This window comes from Tursiops truncatus, chromosome 3 (assembly GCF_011762595.2).
Source record: "Tursiops truncatus isolate mTurTru1 chromosome 3, mTurTru1.mat.Y, whole genome shotgun sequence".
Lineage (NCBI taxonomy): Eukaryota > Metazoa > Chordata > Mammalia > Artiodactyla > Delphinidae > Tursiops > Tursiops truncatus.
The window spans coordinates 126,775,613-126,798,106 of NC_047036.1; the positions used below are offsets into that span (position 1 = coordinate 126,775,613).

The window sequence follows — 22,494 nt, forward strand, 5'->3', positions numbered from 1 at the left end:
TGGGGCACCCTTTTCCCAGATACAGGGCTGGGCACACCCAACGGGTTTATCAAAGCCTCGTGGCCTGAGAGGAGGGAGATGGGGCAGGGCTGTAGGGTGAGGCCAGGAGCTGGGGGACCTGCTCTTCCGCCCACACCTCCCAGCGGCACTGGCCCCAGGCCTCCCACACTCACCCTCCTTATAGGCCTCATTGATGGCCCGGATTTCGGCGTTGGTCCGAGTGGCCAGGATTTCGATGAGAACCTTTTCGTCTGTGCCGGCTCCCTAGAAGGTCAAGGCAAAGAGGAACTGAACCACAGCCCCGACCCCCGTACAGAGGCCCGACGGGCCCAGGTCAAAGAGACCCCTGCTCCAAGAAACCACACAGGAGGTCAACGCTCAGACCAAGCCTTCCCTAATTTTCTTTTTACCCTCAGATGTGGCCCCCAGACCAGACCTTGGCACAATCAAGGGACCATACTAGCTTGTAAAGATTTCCAGAACCTCCCATGAGAAGTGCTTTGGACCAAAAATTTTAAAAAGAAAAGAATATACAGGATATGGGGGTGTGTGTGTGTATAAAAATGCTTAGATGCATACATATCTGAATATAAATATTTATATCTAAGTACATAAAAAGGACAGAGGACATGCATCACAGTGTAACAGTGATTGCGGTCTCCGGGTGGGTGAGGGATCACAGATGATTTTTATTTTCTTCTTTTTTGCTCTGTGTATGTTTTCCCAAGCTTTCATGGTGAACACATATTTGTCAGAAGAAAACAACAAGTTCCGTGCTTTAAGGAAAACAACAAGGTGCATTTGTTTACATCTGGATTTGACGGACGATACATGGACTGAGGCAGCTGAGGAACCTATTATTCTAAGGTCTCCACCTTGGGGGAGGGAAGGGAGGCAGACAAGACTGGCTGACTGACGGATTCAAATATCTATTAAACACCCATTATGTGCCAGACACTGTGCAAACTGCTGGGGCAACGGCTATAAAAAAAGGTAAGACGTGTCTCTGTCCTGGGAGGTTACTGCCCAGCGGTCAACTGGTCTCTGGGTTCTCTGACCTGAAGGAAAGCTTCAACAGTCTCTTTATTAAAAGCCGGTGTGTGATGAGGACAGCCTTACCCTCAGAGTGTTCTGAGATCCATGGTCTAGCCCCATCCTTCTCCTAATTCCATGTTTTTAAGTCATTCCTTTTTTTGTCCAGGAATTTTAAAAGGACAATAATCTCAATTTGCTTTGCCCAGGGAATGTCTGCTCTCCTCTTAATCCTTAAGGAGCCGAAAACTCTAGTGGTTTCATGTGGTTGTCAAGTCAGGCACTCGAATCAGACAGACTTGATGCAAATTCCAGCTCTGCTACTTCCTAGTGCTATGACTTTAACCAAGTAACTTAAGCTCTGAGCCTCAGCTTCCTCATCTGTAAAATGGGGACAAAAGAGAGGCCTTGCCTTTGTGGGTTGATGAGACAGGGAACTGAGCTAAGACACTGAGCCCAGGATAGGTGTGGGAGGGGCGCTACCAAGGAGTTACACCCAACACACCTGGGCTTGGGAGGAGTACCTGTGTCACCCACAGAGACTGGACCCTACTCCCTTGGTGCCCACACCTTACCTCCATGGCTTTCTTCAACTGCTTGGCATCATAATGGGCCGGTGGCATCATGAGCCCCAGAATCAGCCTCGCCAGGTCTCCAGAGAGCTCAGACTTCAGGTCAGCCATCAAGTCCTGCAGAGAGCAGAACCAAGGTCACGCCAACATCAGCACTTGCCCACATGTGACTTGGAACAGGGAGGAGACGTGGAAGGAGGAGACGGGGGCTCCACGTGGATGCAGGGATCGTGGGAGCCTGTGTCTGTCTTGGCTGACACTGGGTTCACTGTTTTGAGGAAGCCAAAGAGGGTGGGGGAAAAAAACCAAGCTGGAGGAAGACCTGCTTGTTCTCCTTGGAGGCAGGAGACAGAGGAGGAAAGGGGGCAGTGCCATTTCCATCCTGGGGAAACTGGTCAGCCAAAACTACATGCCACTAACACAACTCATATCCCTGATCGAAGCTCTAAGTGGAGCCAGTCACACACGTGTTCCTGACCACAAGGAACCCGGGGTGCAGTGGGAGGGAGAGGTGTGTGTGCAGGCAGCCCAAATCCAGTGCCGGAGACACTCCAAGAACACGTGGCCACAGCGGGGGGTCCCACTGCCATGAAGACCCAGGTGCAGAGCTGGCTGTGACAGGCCGAGCTCCCTCCAAGGAGGAGCGTGGACGCGGGGCCCAGGGCCCAGGCTGAGGCCCTTACCCGGCCAAAGTGAGACTTGAAGGTCTGGCGGATCTGCTGCCGCTGGGCGTTGCTGCGGTGCGTGATGATGTCAATGATGGTGTCCTCGTCAGTTCCTGAGTCCCCAAAACCACAGTTCAGAGGAAGGCCTTGGCCCAGCTCCCCCATCTCCCCCAGTGATGGGCCCCATCCACTTTTGTCAGGGTAGAGGCCAAGATAGGCAGTCTTATGCCCCCAAGTCCCTGCAGGAGCCTTGCTTCTGGCCCAAGACACTAACTTCCCCTGGATTCCTTCTGCACTTCTTTCTGCTGTGTCACTAGTTGAGGAAACAAAGACCCTTGGGGGAGCAGAGAGCACTGGGTGGAGAGCCAGGGTTTCTGAGTTCTAGTCCCAGCTCTGGCAATGGCCATCCCCTTGGACAAGTCCCCTCCCCTTCTGTTTCACGAAGAGCTGGAGGGGTTACTAAGGGATCCTTCCAACCTGACAACCTAAGTCCTTTTGGGGACCCTGCGTCCTTTCTCTGTAACGCCCTGAAAGCTGGACCCCAAGTCCCTCTAACCACAGCAGGTTGACTCTGGAAGGCATCAGGGTACCATTTCCTGCCCCTCAGATCAATGCTATCAACCTCAGACCTGGCACAGGACTCTGTCTTTATTTATTTGTTTATTTATTAAGGACTCTATCTTTCAAGAGCATTTTTACCCCTGTCATCTTACAGTCCTAGATATGCTTGGTAGATATTATTCCCATGAGACAAATGAAAATGAGGCCCAGAAGGTAAAAGACTTAGCCCAAGGTCCCCTGGGAGGTGCTGTTAGACAGACGGGGGAGAAAGGGCAATGGAAGCCAAACCCAGATGCGCTGTCCCCGCTGGCCTTCCTGAGGACAGGCCACCCACCCACAGGTGGTTCTTCTCATCTAAGCCAAACGGAGGCCTGGATGTGGGCAACCAGCAGGGGGTGTTCCCACGCCAGAAATGGCCTCTTGGGTTACAGGGTCCACATCCCTTATTTTATGCACGGAGATACTGAGACCCCCAGGTGGGTTACGGGACTTGCCCAAAGTCACACAGTGAGTCCGCAGCAAAGCCAGAGCAAAAACGCAGCCTTATCACCTAGTACTTTTTTCTATACCAGGGCCTGGGAGCACCTTGGTCTCTGGGAATGTTCCTTACAAACGCCCTCACTCCTCTCCTCCCTAGACCTAGGGAGCTGGAGGCTCCAGGGTGGTGGAGACTCAAAGCAAATAAAGGGCTCATCATCCTGCAGATCCCAGTCTGAGGCCTCAGCTCTTGCCCCTGCCAGGCCCATTGCCAGACTTGCCACCCCTGCTGCTCCAGAGGCCAACCTGGTCCCTTTCACGTGCCCCTTACCAAGTCCCTTCATGGCTTTCCGCAGGGCTTTGGCATCTGTGTCAGGGTTAAAGTCACCAGCTGGGTGCACAGTTCCTTTCACCTGCAAGAAGCAGAAAGTGACTCAGCAGGTGCCTGGAGGCCCCCCGGGGGCCAGGCCAAGAAAGGAGCATGCGAGGGAGGGGAGGCTTTTTCCCCATGAGCCCCAAACCAAGCAGCTTGGGGGGAAAGAGGCGGGGGTGAAGGCACAGCAGACAGACCCCTGCCCTAGAGCTGAGAGAGGGAGGAGAGCGACAGACCCAGGCCTGGGAGCAGGTCAAGTGCTGTCAGGGGAAGAGAGGCCGGGCTCCTGCCCCAGGAGTCAGCTCTGGCCCAGCTGCACTGGAACCCAGTCCCTCGGAACCCTGCCCTGTTGCCAAGGTCTTTTTGCCTCTTAGAGAAACACTCTCCCTGAAAAGGCAACTGAAATGTTCTGAAATACCAGAACAGAGTTGCCCAAATTTCAGTCACTCCTGAATGACTTCATAATGTTTTCTATATTTGTGTACACCCTATGTTATTTCTTAATATTTTAACTTAATTCAGCTTCTTTTCTGTTTCATTTAAATGCATTCATTTTGAAGGGTATTTAAATATGCCTAAAGGGCAAGGATTTTGGTCCATTTCGTTCTTTGATATACCCCAAGAGCCTGCAGCAGTGCCTGACACAGGGGTAAGCTCTCAAAAAAAATTTGCTCAATGAATTAATGAATGAAAATAATTTTATATCACTATCATGAATAGAAAGTTGGTGTCATGTGCCATAAACTGATAATAACCCATGAAAATACATGTCATAAAAACAAAACACATGTTTTCAAATACCACCTAATTTAACAAGACACCGTTGCTTGCCAGCAGCTGTGAACCTGAAGCTAGCTCTCTCAGCTCTTTGTGAAAAGGGGAAATTAGCGACTATGGCAAAGCCGTGGCACCAAACTGAGACTCCTTCTTTGACGTTAACAATAAGGTCGATGAAAGTGAAGTGGGGCAGCTTTCTCACTATGTGGACTCAGGGTTATTTAATGCCATGGAGGTCCCCCTCCCCAGAAGAAAAACGCAATTCATTTCTCATATGACTTAACATCATCTGCAATGACAGCTCTTGCCTTATGATTGGGGAAACGCCGTCCTATAACATCAGAGCACAAGAGCCCTTGGAGGGCATCCAGACTGCCATGTCGAACAGCCTCGTCTGAGAGATGGAGACAGAGAGAGGTGGGGACCCGCCAAAGGTAGCTAGCGAGTGAGTAATAGAGTCCTAGGTTCCAAATATTTTCGTAGGGGCCAAGGGCTACCAGTCCCTGGATGCGTTTGCCCTGAGTACTTCTGTGAAAGCTTTCCTTCTTGCCCTGTGTGGACCCTGGGTCTGAGGATGGTCAGGATGACCAAGAATCCCCCAGTGCACCCAGGGGTGCCCAGCTGTTCTCAGTTTTCATGCCTCCAAAACCCAACTGTCGGACCTAGGATGGGACAGGCCCCGCTACTGAACCAACCAGGTCTCCATTTGGCAAGGTCTGTTAGTAGTTAGTGGGGCAGAACACCCCCCAGCATGTGAGAGGTGAACGCAGGAATCAGGTGCCAACACCAGAGTGCCCACCCACCCATCCATCACTCCGCGGAGAACAGGAAGCTTCAAGACGTGAGACTCAATGTCTCAGGTTGGCCACCAGGGGGCAGCTGGGTGCCAACCAGAGCAGCAGGAAGGTGCGAGCAGAAGAGTGGAAACTGTGGTCAAGAGGTCAAGCAGGCGGGGTGGGGGGAGGGTCTGACCTCTACTCGGGCCACTGCACTAAGTTCCCACATCTGATAGGCCACCTGCGCTGCCTCCGGGAAGAACTTGCCAGCAGCACTGGAACGGAGGGTGTTAGGGAGAGGACAGGAGGGAAGGTCATCGTGGGCAACACTCACACACAACGCAAGCACGCACGCGCGCACACACACACACACACACACACACACTCATGCACACACACTTTAAGTAAATCCATCTGGCTTTCCCTTCTCTGCAGCCTGGGCCTCACCCATTCACCATAGCCCTCCCTCCACCTCTGAGAACCTTCTACCCTCTCTGGCGACCCCCCCCCCCACCATGCTGGCTCTGAGCAGCAGCCTTCCTGGCACCAGGCCCCACGCAGGAGATGATTTCTCTAGTCCCTCAACCTCCCCTTTCCTCTTTATAATCTGAGTGACTTCTATCCAAGTCTCCCCTCTCAGACACGTCCATGACCAGCTTAGGGCCACGCCATCTCTACCTCTCCTTCTGCCAAGCACCCCGGTTTATTAGTTGCCAGGTAAATATCTGCTGAACTGAATCAGCCCCTAAGGCGCTTAACAAAGGTAAACGGGAGGCTCTCGTATTCCCTACTTAACTGGATCATTAGAAGCCCCAGAGAAGGGAAATCAGAGTACCTGTAGCTCCTTTCCTAGCACCCAAATCTGGTCAAGTCACGCCCCAATTTAACGCCTCCGATGGCTGGTTCTCTGCTACCCTTAGGTGAGGTTCGTGTGCCAGGAAGAGGCCCCAGACCCTGCCCACCTCTCAGCCTCATCTCTCCCCAGCATGCTACAGAAGTGTGACCTCAGCTACATAAATGAACCAGGCTGTGCCTTCTCCTCTCTAGGCCCTCTCTCCACCCCAAACACTCTCCCTCCAGGCCCTGTCTTCACCTCTTCACCTTCCTCCTTGCATCTCAGCCTCATTGTCTCCAGGAGCTTCCCCGCCCTGTCTGGCATAGTGCACCCTCTGAGGGCTCTCAGAGGCTCGTATACTTCCCCATCATGTACGTACACCCTGGTCTGTATGCTTTTCTAGGCCGGAGGCATCATCACTGTGCTTCCCCTCAATGCCTGCACATGGAGAGTACTTAATAGAGATGCTGAATAAACAAGGAGTCAGAGCAGGCATCTGTATTTTTTTCCATTTAACAGATGATGAAACCGAGAAGCACCTGTGAAGAAAGTAGCAGGGCCTAGACCCTCATATTCTGATTCCTGGTCCACACCCCCAGGCTGATTTCCAAGTTCACAGGAGTAGACGTCTCCATGTATGGGAGACCACACTCATGTGCACATACGTGGACACGCAGACTTTCACCTGTGTGGTGCTCTGACCTTTGGGGAATCCCCAAGCCCATCCAATCCATCATCCATCCATCCATCCACCCATCCATCCAGATGAGGCCAAGAGAATCCTGACCGGCCACGACTGCGGCCACGCCCGAGGCCACGCCCTCCAGCCCTCGGCCAGGAGGTCACTTACTCATCATCTCCCCCACACAGCTTCAGCAGAGTCTTCTTGTACTCGCCAGAGGTGTCGTTCTGGGGAGAAAGAGAAAGGTTACCTCTCACTCAGCCCTGGGATCCTCTCAGACAAGGAGGGGAGGTTCTCCCCCAAACAGGGGGAGGCTGTCCACGTATTCACAGCAGCCCTGACTCTCCTCCTGTCTGGAGGTGGCTGAGACCAAAAAGTGGTGTACTGGTAAGTAGTAACAACTGGCTCTCTGGGAAAAAAAGAAAAAAAAGCCCTGATTTGTAGCATTTGCCAATTTCCATGGTGTAAATACCTCCAATGGACAATTCCAAGCTACCGATATGCCTTTACTGAACGTGGAATTAAGAAAAGATGCCTTCCCCAGACAGCTGGCCTCAGCACACCCCTGCCACCAGATAAGCCCCAGCCGTGCTCTCCCACATGAAATAGTCGATAAGATAGGGCTCCCTGAGCAAAAACATTGGGAGTGCCGAAACCAAACAAACAAATGTACAGTTGATAGACACGGCACATTCCACATCCCTCTTGGAGCCTCGTAATGGACATACTAAAGTGAAGGCTGTGAGAAGTGCTGAGGTAAAGAAGCTGACTTATCTTTGCTTATTCTACTTTTTCCCAAACGTTTTCCATGGGACATTTTTGCACACAATGCCTATACAATTCCTATTTAGAAATACACTTTGGGGGGCTTCCCTGGTGGCGCAGTGGTTAAGAATCCGCCTGCCAATACGGGGGACACGGGTTCGATCCCTGGTCCGGGAAGACCCCACATACTGCGGAGCAACTGAGCCCATGTGCCACAACTACTGAGCCTGTGCTCTAGGGCCCGTGAGCCACAACTACTGAAGCCCGTGTGCCTAGAGCCCGTGCTCCGCAACAAGAGAAGCCACCGCAATGAGAAGCCCGAGCACCGCAACGAAGAGTAGGCCCCGCTCGCCGCAACTAGAGAAAGCCCACGAGCAGCAACAAAGACCCAACGCAACCAAAAATCCGTAAATCAATAAATAAATTTATAAAGAAAAAAAAAAGAAACACACTTTGGGGAGCTCAGCTTGAACTCAGAAAGCTTTATCCCACTCACCTGAAACAAGGAGAACTCAACCAGCTCTGCATCTGTCTCCTGTCTCCAGTCTCGTGGGCTGGACAGCCCAGAGTCATTGCCCGGCCCAGGGCCAACAGGTCCCAAATAAACCCTCCTTTGTGCTCTTCAGTGCCTCCTGCTGCCTTCAGGAGGAGGCTGACCTCTCACTGCCCTAGGGATGTAGCCCTCAACCTGGATTCAACTTCATGCTCTTCATGGCCCCGCCCTGCCTTCCTCTAAAGAGGTGCCTCAGGTCTTACAAGCACCCTGGACACTTACTCCTCTGCTGAGCTGCCTTAAATTTCCTGAAGGTGCCACAGGCTGAGGCTCCTGGAATCCCCATGAGATGCCCAACTTTCCAGGACAGTGCCTTTTCTCTTGGGAGAGCTCCTCAGCCCTCTCTGTACCCCCGTGAGCACCTCACCTTGATCATGCTGTACAGGGACTTTTCATATTTCGTCCGGAATATCTCCCGGATGTCGAGAATGTCCAGCTCACTGCGGGAGACCATGATGCGGATCAGGGTGTTGTCCCGAGTCCCCAGCCCCTGCAAGACAAGCAGGTTTGGGGGACGGGGAGTTGAGAGGGGGCTGGAGTGCTGACAGCCCCCAACTCAACTGAAAATACAACTTTTTGAGATCAAATGTTAAAGTTAAGAACGAAAGCAGCAAATTGCCAATCCCTCCAAAGCTCCCTGTGTGTCCCTCCTGCTTTTATCTCCTTCCTCCCCCACCTCATGTCATTCCCATCCTTGATACCCTCATAATTTTACCTAACTTTGTAACTCTAAGCAATACGTGGTTTAGGTTTGCACATTTTGGGACTCTGTAAATACACCCCTATGCATTTATTTGTCTATGATGTTCCTGATGGACACTGGGTTGTTTCTAGTTCTTTCATAATATGGACAACACTGCTATGAACGTTCTTATGAACACATCATACAGGCAAACGTCTCTGCGGGGCCCAGCTGTCCAGCTCACTCTGGCGCTGGAAGACAGAGGATGGGCTACAGGCCACTTGTCCTTGTGGGATGGCCATGCAGGGACTTTGGGCCTATGGCCTCTGGCAACAAATGATTCATTCAGCCTGGCGCACTGTGGGAATATCACCACTTTCTGTGTGTCATGTGTGTAAAGCCCTGGGAAGCACTACCCTCAGTACCTGGGTATCAGGGATGAACATCACGAATCTTGGCAGAAAATGCCAAACTGTTTTTCACTTATTTACGTACATTGTATATAAACATTCTGTTTAATAGTATTTAAAAAAGCATGGGTTTCCGATTGGGATTGACACATACACACTACTATGTATAAAATAGATAACTAATAAGGACCTACTGTATAGCACAGGGAACTCTACTCAATACCCTGTAATGGCCTATATGGGAAAAGAAGCTAAAAAAGAGCAGATGTATGTGTATGTATAACAGATTCACTTTGCTGTCCACCTGAAACTAACACAACAGTGTAAATCAACTATACTCCAATAAAAATTAAAAAAAAAAAAAAAAAAAAAGCATGGGCTTCCAACCCAGCCGGTTAGCTGGATCGGGTGCAGGCTGTCACTGCACCCTCTGATCAATCATGAGGACAGGGCAGGTATTGGGTGGACAGGTGTGTGACCAGGCAGCACTCCAGGCTCTGGAGCTCACCTGGGACCAAGTGGCATCACGCTGTCCTGTGGTCAACGCCTTGAACACTCGCTTTGGCCGGTGGACCCCAAGGATTTGTCAGACTCCCAACAGTCCTGTGGAGGCGTGCAGAGCCCCCATCCCCCTACCTCATTCACATCAACCCCACCACGCACCTTCATGGCCTTGAAGAGCCTTTCAGCAAAATACTCTGGGGTGCTCCGGACGCACTTCACTGGGAAGAGGGAGGAAGAGGTAGTTACTCTGGCTGCCTCGGAAGGACGAAGGGGTGGCCCGAGCCCTTTTTTGTTTCCGTTCCTTGGGGGTCACCAAGTTCAAACCTGGGAAGAACCTGGTTCCTGAAAAGCCGCAGTCCTAGAGCACCCCAGACCCACCGCTTTTATCACAAACCCAGGGGACAGAGAAATCAGAAAATGGGCCTGTTGTGATGTGGGGAGTGTACTGCAAGGACCCCCTTCCACTTTCTAGTCCTTCGGGGTTTCACAGGGAACCGGGTCAGGTGGGGAAGCATCTGGGATGGGGCTGGGAAAGGTAGTTCCTCAACAGAAAGGTACCAGCTGAACCTCTGGATCTTGCTGGCAGAGCGGGCTAGAACCTGACTACTTTAAATAGGGTTGGTGGGGGATAGCTCTGGGCAAGATGAGGGCTGGGCCGTAGCTCTCCCCCAAGAAACACATACACACAACCTACCCCAGGCTCAGACATACTGACTCTTGAAATATCTGGCTTGCAAACAGACAATCTGGTTTTCTCCTTCCCACCTCCATACCATACAATTCCCCGTTCCTGTGTCAGAATCCCTGAATCCCTCAAAGGCCCCAGGAATGCAATGTCAGGACGTACCCACAGCAAGCATCAGCTTCTCAAAGTCCCCGGACAGCTCCCCTCGGATGCTGGCTTCGATCGACTTCCCCGTGGTCTTCAGATACTCATCAAACACTGAGTCCGACAGACAGAAAGGGGTGTCAAGAGTACCCCCATAACACTGGAAGGAATGGGGACTTCAGAAGGGGAGGCATAGTGGCCAGGACCAGAGTGCCACCATGAAGGTAGGGCCGGCACCTAGGGAGGGGTCAGGGAGGTCGTGCACATCACCGGCCACCATGCAGCCTCGCTGCGTCTGCTGTGAGGGACTGTGTACACCTCCTGCTCCAACATGAAGACAGGACTGGTACTGAGATGGAGGGGCTGAACATCCTGTTAAGGCCTCTCATGAGGGCCTATACAAACCACCAACTAATAAAATCAAGACTAGTGTTTGGGTTGTGGATGGGGCAGCTATCATGCTCCCTTAGCAGAAAAGGAAACGAGAAAGGGACTCTTGGCATAACTCGAAGGGGGCAGCGGTAGGTCTTCTCTGGCGCTTACCCAACCGAAGGTGCTGCTTGCTACGATTTCCCAAAATGTAAATGAACTGGGCTTCATCTGTTCCCCATTTCAGTTCCCCTGCCTCATACAGGTCCTGAAGGGGAAGAGGTGAGACTTAACTAAAAGAGGAAACCGCAGGAGACAGAACTCACCAGCCAAGCCACTCAGAACTGCTGCCAGATCCCTGAACATGCCATTAATTGGTAGCCTCAGGACATTTGCATATTCTCCCTTTCTTTCTGGGGAAACTCCTACTCAAACTTCAGGGCCCAGATTAAATGTCCCATTTGTTCTCAGAGCACTTCCTGATGTCCCTAGGCAGAGTTCTCTTTCCTTCCCTCTCTCTTCTAGGCTTCCTGTTTCTTTATAGCTTTGATCTAGTGTATATTATAATAGTTATATGCCTTGCTTCCCACTATGACATGGGCTCCTCAAGAACAGGAATTATGTCTTACATTCTCTGTATCTACTGCTGCAGTGTTACTGGCACATAGTGGGGGCTCAAAACACCTGGAATGTATGGTATATCCACAGGGAGGGTGTTTGTGTGATTAATATATGCCTGTCTCCCCAGTACTGTCCAACTTTGTTCATTTAGGATTCCCCAATGCTTGGCAGAATGCCTGGCACATAGTAAGTGTTCAATAAATATTAATTAACTGAATGAATAAAGGAACAAATGATGAAAAGCTCCAAAATACATCTCACCAACTTTACATACTGTGTACCTTTGAAAGCTAACTTAAGTCCTTTCTTCAACAAAGCACTGTATAAATGATGGCTGTGAGTCAGTTATTTCTGGCATCTGATGCAAATTACTCTGCCTCCAGCCCTTCCCTGCATGCCCAACCTCTCCCCTCTCTCAGGGCTGCCTCGCTGTGCCCGGGGACCTCCACTGGTGCTGATTTACCTGGACGTCCTGCTGCACCAGGTCCTCGCTCACTACATCATCCTCCTCCCTGGTTCCCTGGGCAGAAAGACAAGGAACACGTGGTTCAGATACCAGAGCCAAGACAAAGCCTGGATGCCAGTGGTAGAGACAGGGAGGACTGGGAAAACCGTGGTGGCCCAGAGTGTCCAGGAGAAGAGACTGATAGCAGCCACTGGATCAAGACCACAGCACCTGGGAATTCCCTGGGCGGTCCAGTGGTTATGATCCGAGCTCTCACTGCTGAGGGCCCGGGTTCAATTCCCAGTTGCGGAACTAAAATCCCATATGCCACGCAGTGCAGCCAAAAAAAAAGAAAAAGAAAAAAAAAAGACCACGGCATCTATTTTGCAGCAAATCATAGGGCCCCTCCCACTGGCTTCTCCCTCATCCTTGGAGCTTGGACCAAACAGAGGAGTCCTGAGAATAACCAAGGTCTTCCTAGGTGCCTCCACCCCAGAGGAAGCCTTGTACTGAGAACATCTCTGAGGATAGGACTCCTGCCGCAAGTCCTGGCATGGCCCACGAGGCCATCCAACAACATCACAGGGGTCAAAAGTCTGCATATTTGCATTCTGTTAGGGGCTCCCATATCTTAAGCCAAGGAATTCACCAATGAGGATTTGAGACTGGGGGCCTGAGATCTGAGCTCACAAGCTGTGAAGGCACCAGATCCTATTTGTGTTCCTGTCACTCCACCTACGCCCTACGCCCCATCAGACAGAGGGGGATACTCATAGGGGCCAGGGGCCAGCCATACCGGGCTCCCAGTTATGTGGGCAGAGGTCAAGCCTATGCTGATCTCCTGTTCCCCCTGAACTGTGCATTTCACGATCTCAAACCCCCTGGTTCTCTTTGCGAGCGAGACTAAGGAGACAGAGCCGGTACGCTTACAATCCGTGCCATGTAACCGCCTGCTAGATGTTAGATATGGAGGAGGCCACACCTTTGACTCCAAGATACAGGCTGGCACGCTCCTGTCTGGAACATGAGCTTTGAAAATGGGGGCAAAGGCCACGCTTTCCCACTCTTGAAGAGCATCTCCTGATAATTCCGCAGCTGCTTAATACCGAATGAGGATAGTTATGGTAACAAGAGGAAAAGAACTGGGAGCAGCTGCTGTAAGATGAGGGGAGGGAGGGCAATGAAAGAAACAAAGAGGTGGCTTTATATATAAACCTTCCTAAAAGTTTGGTCCTTGGAGCTGGACTTGAGATACCTCAATGCCTGTTCCCAAGGGGCTGAGCAGGGAGAGGAGAAGCAGCAGGGTGGGATGTGTACTCCAGCCACTGCAGTCGTGCAGAATGCAGGCCTGCTGTTGCCAGAGCTTTCGATTATTCAAAAGAATCTAGAGATCTGGTTTTGGACCAAAATCTCCCTAGTTTTAAATGTTAGCAACTAACTCAAAGTGTTTTTTTAAAAAAAACGTATGTGGGGGGAAATGAACAAAGGAAGAAACCCAACTTGGGCAGGCAGAACTCAGCCACGGACACCAGTGTGCAGCATCTTTACGCTCTTTTTTATGTCATCCGTGGGTGGGAGGGAGTAGCAGGGCTTGGCTATGGGGGAATGCCACGCAGGCAGCTCCAGAGATGCTATGACCCCGCTGGCGCCCCTGCTGGTGAGCTCAGGTAGGTGCAGCGGCTGGGGAAGCCTTGGCAGGAGCGAGGCTGGAGAGGAGGGGGAAGGGGTACGTGCGGAGAGAGGAAGGAGGACACAGGAGCACAAGAGAGACAGGGTATGTGAAAAGAAATGCAGGTCACCTGCCTGTGCAAGCCACGGGGGACAGAATAGACCCTGGACGCTCAGATTCCACACCCAGATGAGCCAGAGAGAAACCATCTCAAGTTTGAGGATAAGATGGGCAGAGGGAGGGGGGAGGCCACAAAACACCAAGGAGAACTTTACATGTGAAGAACCACCAAGGAGGCCCTCACGGGCCATCCTGTTTGGGAAAACAGGGAGAAGGTGCTCACAGCCCCCTGCACCCTGGCAGAGAGCTCGGGGAGGGCCCCAAGGTGGACCAACCTGCAGCAGGACCACGAGCATCTTCTGGAAGTGACCAGAGGTGTCCCCAATGACGTCAGCCTCCAGGTCTCGCTCGTAGGCTGCGGGGAAGGAACACAAGCTCTAGTTCCATCCCCAGGACACCCCAGGAAACCAGGATAAAAGTCCCTGCTGCCCCTAAAATGATCAGATATTTGTTACAAATCCCAGTCTCCGTGACAGCCATGGCAAGACCCGGGGTGTATTTTCACAGTTCTCTGTACTGACCCATGATGTGATGAGATGGAATCTGCCCACGTCTCTCTATCCCTACCTGCGCTGTCCTACCCCAGACACCGTCGTCGCTCACCTGGAGAGTGGCTACGGCCTTCTGACTGTTCTCTCTGCTTCTCCAATCCACAGCAACATGGGTGACTGTCTTAAAGCCCACATTCATCGTGGGCGCCTGTTTCCCACTGGGCTTGGAATAAACACTGTCTCTCTCTCTTGGCCTACACGGCCCTGTGTAATCCGGTCCTGCCCTAGGCTCTAGGCTCGCACTGGATACCAGGCTTATTCCGCTCAAGGGCCTTTGGTCTTCCCATTCCCTCTCCTGGGTCTTCTTCCCCACTCTGTGTACAACTGGATCCTTCTCATTTCCTCCCAAGACAGGCTTCCCTGACCACCTGTCTGAAGCACGTCCTCCCCAGTTAAAGTCGGATGCTTGTTCTCTGTTTGTTTCTTTCATGACACTTCACCACAACAAGTCACCGTCATGTTGATTTGTTTACTTGTTTATTATCTGTATCCCTCACTACCTCGTGAATCTATAAGCTCTCAGGCAGGAACTATACGGATGCCCACCGCCATATCCTGAGAACCTAGCACACTGCCCAGCACGGAGCAGGTACTTATTGGATGGATGGACAGAACAGAGGGAAGGAGAAAAAAAAGGTGAATGGGTAGAGTCGTAGGGTCCCTACTCTTGTGATCACCTTCATTATGCATCTGAAAAACCCTGAATGGCCCCTCCCGCTCTTCTCACCATCTTTGTACGCTGCCACCAGCTGGTGGATCTGCTCGTTGGTCCGCGAAGCCAAGATCTCAATGAGGCACTTCTCATCGGTACCAATGCCCTGGGAGAGGGGAAGGGGCATGTGAGTCAAGGGTTGGGATGGGAGGCCACCAGCCCCGAGATGGGAACCTGGGGTGGTCAGAGCAAGGAAACCCGCAGCACTCAGGGTGCCCCTAACACAGCTCTTAGGCACCAGGCTGGAGCTGCTGCCCTGAGACGGAGTTCTGGCGCCACCTCTGCCTGAAGCTTGTTTTGTGACTGCTCATTAAAAAAACTCTATCTTTCTGCACCTCTCTTTTCTCATCTATAAAATGGAGATGATACTAGTTGCTCTACTGAACTCACAGGAAGAATGAGAAGGTGATAACCTCTTACATGGCTACGTTTATCAGTTAGAAACAAATTCATGTTTACTAGCTCATCTGAGGCAAAGATCATAGCACTTTATAAACTGTAAAGTGCTAAGTACACTCGAGGGCATTTAGTCTCCCGCCGCTTGGTGGGGAGCGACTTTCTACCTCCACTAGCCTGGGCTGCCCCTCAGATCCTGAACACACCTCCTCAGCCGCTCCTGTCCTTTCCTCTCCAGCCCACTCTGATCAAACCAAATCCTCTCCAGGCTCTGGGCCCAGCTCGATCCTCTCACCTTCTGTGACGCCCTCTCCAGCCACCCCGAGCCCAGGGCCTGTCCTCATGACCTCCTTTAACATGCCCTTGCCCTTTGGGTGTTGGACACAATCTGTCTCCGCTTCCCTGTGTCCTGCTTCCTCGGGACTGTAAGCTGTTGGGGTGGGCGTGTGGGCCAAGGGCCCCATTTCACAGGGTGGGCCTCACACCGACACCTGTCCCACCTCTGTCCACCTGGAAGAGACCGTGGCGCCCCTCTGGGATAGGATTTGGGCAAGCTGCCTCCAAGCGGCGCACACACGCGGGGTGGGTGCAGGGCTCACTGAACACTTGCTGGAGAGGTTGGAATCTCCCATTAACCACGCCCCCAACCCTCACACATGCGCAGACCCACGCTGCATACCGAGATGGCGTCTTTAATTTCTTTGGCATCACTATAGGCAGGTGGCCTCATGAGACCCACAATCAGTCGTTCAAACTTCCCTGTCAGCTCGTACTTCAAGTCTGCAATGAGGTCCTGGTTGCGGGGCAGAGGGAGGAGGAGGTAGAAGAGCAGTTATAATGATAAGATTTACATTTAATGAGCACTTACTCTGTACAGGCACTGGACTAAGTAATCTCACTTAATCCTCATTCGTGGAGGTACGTACTATCATCAGCCTTCAGAAATGGGTTTAGAGACATCAGGTAACCTCCCCAGAGGCATGCAGCTAGCAAGTGGCAGGATTCAAGTCCACAGCACTGTGCCTCTTCCCCCCGTTGTCTGTGTTTATTTGTTCCCTGTGTGTCTCTCCCACGGTCCGTGAGTCCATAGGGTTAACACCCTCAGGTCTTATTCACCTGTGTAGCCCTAACCCCTAACGCAGTGCCCAGCGTGAAGCAGGTGCTCTAGATGTTCCCGTGGCAGAATGGCCCCTGCCTGAGAGAAGAAAAAAGGAGGGGACTTCCCTGGTGGCGCAGTGGTTGAGAATCCGCCTGCCAATGCAGGGGACACAAGTTTGATCCCTGGTCCAGGAAGATCCCACCTGCCACGGAGCAACTAAGCGCCACAACTACTGAGCCTGCGCTCTAGAGCCCGTGCGCCACAACTACTGAGCCCACGCGCCCGCAACTACCTAAGCCCTTGCTCCGCAACGAGAAGCCACTGCAATGAGACGCCCACGCACCGCGATGAAGAGTAGCCCGCGCACAGCAACAAAGACCCAACACAGCCAAAAAAAAAAGAAAAAGAAAAAAGGAGGGTGGAAGTGCCAGCACAGAGGCTGACCTGGAGTAAAATACTCAGAAAAGGCCCTGAACACACAGGTGAATGAAATCATTCACCACCACCCCCATCCCACCCGCCCTCTGGTTGCCATGGTTACCTTGCCATAGAGGGACTTGTAGTTCTGGCAGATCTCCTGCCTCTGCCTGTTGCTCCGGGAAGTAATCAGCTCCAGTATGGCCTCCTTGTCACTGCCTAGAAGAGGGGAGGCACCCGTCACCCTACCCCAACCTGCCTCCAGGAAGCCCACCAGGGCTGTTCCCTGCAAGTCCTCAGCATCAGCCTTCTGCTCACGTGAGGCAGTGACATTGGAGGGGGGAATCTATGGGGACCTGACAAGCCACCACTGAGAGAGATCCTAGCACATGTAGTATCCGAGCTCAGAGGGCCCATGATCTAGCTCATCACACAGATAAGGAAACTGAGGCCCAGAAAGGAGCAACAACTCACCCAAGGTCTTCTAATGAGCCTGGCTTAGAGAAACCCAGGTGTCCTAACGCCCAGGACAGGGTTATTTCAGTGATAGGGAAAAGAAAAGAGAATAAGCAGCAAATTCAGGGTAGTGCTTACCCCCAAGAGAAAAGACAGAGTGATGCTATCAGGAGGGCGACCCACCATGGAGGTTTCAACTATAGGAGGAAGTAAGTGCTATTTCTCCAGTTGGGTGGCAGGTCTATGGGTAAAGTTTCTCCTACTCTTTAGATCTTTTTATTCGAATAGTTCATTATAAAATTATAATAATAAAGAGAGGAGACCAAAGAATGACCGAGTACATCTCACCATCCCACCCCACCGCCCACCAAGAGGGCTATCCTTTTGGTATGGGGACACCCTCAAGCCCAGTTGAATCCCGCTTCTCTTCCTGAGGGCCCCACTCCTGGGGGCCGAGCACCCACCGAAGCCCTTCATGGCGTTGTACAGAGTCTCGGCATCCTGGCTGGGGTCAAAGTCGGGGAAGTCGTGAATGGAGCCGCGGTACCTGGCACCCTGTGGAGAGAAGAGCAGAGGGTGAGGTGCTGGCCCTGAACGGGGTTCCCAGCCCTGGCCACAGGATACAGGTCCCCGCTGTCCCTAAAATGATCAGATATTTGCTACAAATCCCCAAACTCAGCCTCCATAATGGCCACGGCAAGACCCAGGGGTGTATTTTCACAGTTCTCTGAAGAGACCCGGGACGTGGTGAGATGGAATCTGCCCACTTCTCTCTATCCCCACCTGCACTGTCCTACCCCAGACACCGTTGTCGCTCACCTGGAGCGTGGCTGAGCTCCCTGCCTCTTTCTGGCTACAGAAAGCCCGGGCAAGGGTACGGAGGACTCTCCCTGTACCTCCTGCCACCGCCTGCCCCAAGGGTGGTACCATGTCCCCACGGGAGGAGCGCTCGGCCAAGCCCCTGGCTCTGCACCACTTTCCCAGGAGCCGGGAGAGATAAAACCCAGACTGAGTGCAGGGGGTGGGAATGATTCCTGCAAAAATAACCAGAGCTCCATATATGTCTATGTACAAAGCCCTTTCACCTCCACGAGTGTGATTTTTTTAGTGTCTTGTAGAAGTGCTTCAGATGATCTCTATCATGGAAACAAAGAAACCAAGCCCCACAAAGGGAAGCCACTTGCTGGGGTCACACAGAACCCACATCTCTCTCCAGTTCCTCTTTGCTCTCTAGCTCCAGAAACCTTGCAGCTGCCAGCTTCTGAGGGTGGGGTCCTGGCCCAGGGTGGGGGGCCCAGAGCCACCCTCAGAATCAACACCCAGATGAGGTGCTGCTCTTCTGGGCCCAGTAAACTGAGCCATGAACTGGCATCTGAGGACAAGCTGGCTGGGTCCTTGGGACAAAGGCGGGGAGAGGCAGAGCCAGAGAATCTTAGACATCGAAGCTGAATGCACAATGGGCTGGTTCACAGAGAAGTCAGATATGGGTCAGCCACGGGGCCCCGGAGAGCAGCGAGAGCTGGGATAGCCGTGGATACCAGAGCCCAGGGCACTAAGCACACAGTGCAGTGACAGGGCACTTAGCCTGTGCCAGGTCCGATGTGAGGGGCCGAAGATTCAGGGAGAAAGAAGACCCGAGCCTGACTTTCATGAGCTTCTGACCCAGTGGAGGAGAGAGACTAGAACACAAATTAGCATAGAGCTCGTAATAAATACCCCACGACAGAGGCAAAGCGACTTGGGAAAACAGTGGAGGGCAATTCCAGGTGCATGAGGGAACCAGGACAGGCTTCATGGGAGGGGCAGGGCGGCTCGCATAACTGTGCCTAGAGCAGTAAGAAGTGCACGGCAGCAAATGAGCCTCCGACCACCTCCTGTGTCTCCCGGCACCTGCACTGCAGGACCCGGCCTGGCATTTGAACGCTCTGTTGGTTTATGTCAGCCGTTGCCGGCTCCTCCAAGGTATGCATGCGTGGGTGCAGGGTTGCTATTTAAAGTTCTGGCAGGGAGGATGACCAGAAAGGGAAACGGCCCTCTTCCCGCCACCCGTGAATCCCCTGCGACCTGATCACACCGCTGGACAGAGAAAGAAAGAGTGACACACGCCAGATACCCAGACCAGAAAAGAGATACTCCCTTTAGAAAGCTCCACGCGTACCTGTCTTGATGTATTCCCAGCAGCTAGCTCAAGGCTTGCCACAACTAGGCACCATTTGTTTCCTAGGTGGATGGGTGTACGGGCAGACACAGGACTGTGAACATACCCTGAGCAATCAAAGAAGACTTCCTGGAGGAGAAGGCTAAGCTGAGCCCTAAAGGATGAGCAACAGCTGGCCCAAGGGGTGGGGGAGGGAAGGAAAAGGCTTCATACAGAGAAACAGCATGGCAAAGGCCTGGAGCCAAGAGCATACAAGAACAGTCAGGAAAGCAAGCCCAGATTCTTCAGGGCTCTTGCGGATGCCCGAAGTTGCCAAGATCGTGGGATTGTAAGTGGGCAGGAGGGAGGGAGGAGGAGAGGGGAAGGATGGAAGCGGAGCCCCCAGGAAGAAGGGAAGAGGTCCCAGCAGTAAGCTGACACCTTCTCTCCTGCTTCTGCTCCCCCCTCTTCCCTCCTCACCCAGTGCAGTGGTTGAGGCAGCATTTGGGGCAGAGGCTGCAGCTGAAAGATGGGGCCATGCCATGCTGGAGGACAGGAAGTCCAACTGCTGACACAAGTCCCGATCAAAACGCTCCCTTAGGGCTTCCCTGGTGGCGCAGTGGTTGAGAGTCCGCCTGCCGATGCAGGGGACACGGGTTCGTGCCCCGGTCCGGGAAGATCCCACATGCCGCAAAGCAGCTGGGCCCGTGAGCCATGGCCGCTGAGCCCGCGCGTCCGCAACGGGAGAAAACGCTCCCTTAGAGGCGGGCTTGGCCAGCTGCAAGTCGGTCTCTCTCCCATGTGGCTCTTTGCACAACAATAGTAAGTAGCCCATCAGACTAGTTATCCCAGCACCCTGCAGGATCACAGCCACGGGGAGAGGGCGGCGCAGGGGGGCCCCAGCACTGGTCACATTTAGAGACGCAGGGACAGTCCTTCAAATCACCCAGGTTTCCCATCATTGGTCATTCTCACACCAACCTGGTGAATTTACATCTCCAAGGGCCACCTGCACAGCCGTCCCCACTTCTCCACCTCACCCTGACCGCCTGCCACTCCTCTGGCACACAGGTTCCTGGCCTCAAGTACCGGCGAGGGGAGGGGAGAGAAGAGGAGAAAGGACTTTCTACCCTGAAATATTCAGCAGGCCCCAGTGCCAGCTGGTGAGCAGCCTGGACCCCAGGCTCCACCCAGGCTGCTGCTAGAGCAGGAGTCCCGAGGCCGCTCGGGAACCTAAGCCACATGAGTCAGAGAGGTGGCTGCCCCACCAGGACTCCACCTGGAGCAGGCCTGACCCAGGCCTCCCCACCAACACCTGCCACTCTCGCCCTGTCCCCTCACCTTCACGTCAAACCCAGAACATCCCTGTGAAATGAAGGCCACAGAGCCATGCCTCTGGGCCTTTCTATGACACCACACTATTTCTTTATGACTTTGGGCCTCAGGGTCCCCCCTTCTGGAAGGAGAGAAGGAGAACTGACACAGAGATCACAGTAGAAGTAACTGGGGGCGGCCTGGACCAGAGAAAAGAGGGAGTGGCTTGTTCTGTGCCTCTGTGTGTGTGTGTGTGTGTGTGTGTGTGTACACGTGTGTGCACGCATGTGTGTGTTGGGAAGGGGTGCACAGCAGAGTTGGGGTGCTAATAATTGGGAGCATTAGACACAAACTTCAGCTCAGTGGAAGGAAGCCCTTTCTCACTCTTCCCTAGCACAGGCGGTACCCGACTGATCCAACTTCGATTATTCGAAAAGTGATACACTTCCAGTAGAAACTGTACTTCGAATTGTACATTTTGATCTTCTTCTGGGCTTGCGATATGCTGTAGGGTCCTCTCTCGTGATGCTGGGCAGCAGGGGCAAGCCGCAGCTCCCAGGCAGCCACGCGACCACGAGGGTGGTCATTGAATACACTGACGGCGATTCTGTACCCAACCATTCTGGCTTTCACGTTAAGTACCGTATTCAATACATTACATGAGATAGTCAACACTTTAGTACGAAATAGGCTGTGTGTTAGATGACTTAGCCCAACAGTAGGCTCCTGTAAGAGTTCTGAGCACAGTTAAGGTAGATGAGGCTAAGCTCTGATGGTCAGTGGGGTCAGTGGATTAAATGCATTTTCAACGCATGATGTTTTCAACTAACCATGGGTTTACTGGGAGGTAACCCCACTGCAGGTCAAGGAAGACCTGTATTGTCTTCAGCCACCTTCTTCCTTCTCCCGACCCTTGCACTCCAAGCATCCAACTTGCTTTTACTGCCCTGCACACACTACGTTCTCTCCCCTCTGCCCCTCTGTTCCAGCATCCCCTCTACCTAAAGCACTCTCAGCTCCCTTGCTCTTCCTCAAGTAGCTCTCTCCAGGCAACTTTTCCTATTTCCTCAACCTGCGTGCCCCCAGAGCTCCTTTACTGCTCCCACTAGAGCATTAGCTGTGCATGGGGGGTCCAACGCATCCCATAGGATAAGGGACGCCCTAAGGCTCTGCCATCCTAGGACTCTCGCTTGTAGGATGTCTATGGCTGCTGGTCCGTGGCGACAAGAAAGCACAGGTCAGCTAGGCAGACAGCAGGGTCTGCGAGCACTGGTGCAGGAGTCCAAAGATGTGTGCCCTAGCTCCTGGCCACCCTGGTCTCCCAGGACCTGATCTGTCCACTTGGGTCATCCAGAACCCTGCAATTCGAACGCCTCTCGGGAAGTAACTCTGGGATGATTACTCATGGGAAATGGGTAGCAACAACAGCTACGCCTTGGATCTTTGTCTATAACCACTAGCACTCTCTCCTGGTCAGAGAGGCCACTTGTGCAAGTGTGCTCCTCAGAGGCCGACAGGGAGGCCACGGCTAAGACTTTTTTGAGTACTGATCCTACATCATATAACACACTGGGCTCTTCAAACATTGTGAATAGACATCCTTAAGGCCCTTGTTCATTGGGTGGCAAGTCATGAAGATGCGGACAAAGTTTAGCTATCACTGAGCTCAATCACCTCCTAATGGAAACTGGGGGC

At 52.6% G+C, this 22,494-nt stretch overlaps 1 protein-coding gene across 2 annotated transcripts in view; it reads right to left on the reverse strand.

Annotated features, from left to right (window-relative positions):
• Window positions 1-22,494, reverse strand: part of ANXA6 (annexin A6) — a 52,205-nt gene that overhangs the window by 19,237 nt on the left and 10,474 nt on the right. For both annotated transcript variants that reach the window (XM_033853489.2, XM_033853488.2), the window contains exons 3-18: window positions 17,813-17,903; window positions 17,017-17,111; window positions 16,056-16,169; window positions 14,996-15,086; window positions 13,993-14,072; window positions 11,947-12,003; window positions 11,037-11,130; window positions 10,512-10,607; window positions 9,824-9,882; window positions 8,436-8,558; window positions 6,919-6,977; window positions 5,430-5,508; window positions 3,639-3,720; window positions 2,288-2,382; window positions 1,608-1,721; window positions 174-264 (exon numbers count right to left, since the gene is read on the reverse strand). In XM_033853489.2, the coding sequence (XP_033709380.1) occupies window positions 174-264; window positions 1,608-1,721; window positions 2,288-2,382; window positions 3,639-3,720; window positions 5,430-5,508; window positions 6,919-6,977; window positions 8,436-8,558; window positions 9,824-9,882; window positions 10,512-10,607; window positions 11,037-11,130; window positions 11,947-12,003; window positions 13,993-14,072; window positions 14,996-15,086; window positions 16,056-16,169; window positions 17,017-17,111; window positions 17,813-17,903 (1,420 nt within the window). The remainder of the gene's footprint in view (window positions 1-173; window positions 265-1,607; window positions 1,722-2,287; window positions 2,383-3,638; window positions 3,721-5,429; window positions 5,509-6,918; window positions 6,978-8,435; window positions 8,559-9,823; window positions 9,883-10,511; window positions 10,608-11,036; window positions 11,131-11,946; window positions 12,004-13,992; window positions 14,073-14,995; window positions 15,087-16,055; window positions 16,170-17,016; window positions 17,112-17,812; window positions 17,904-22,494) is intronic.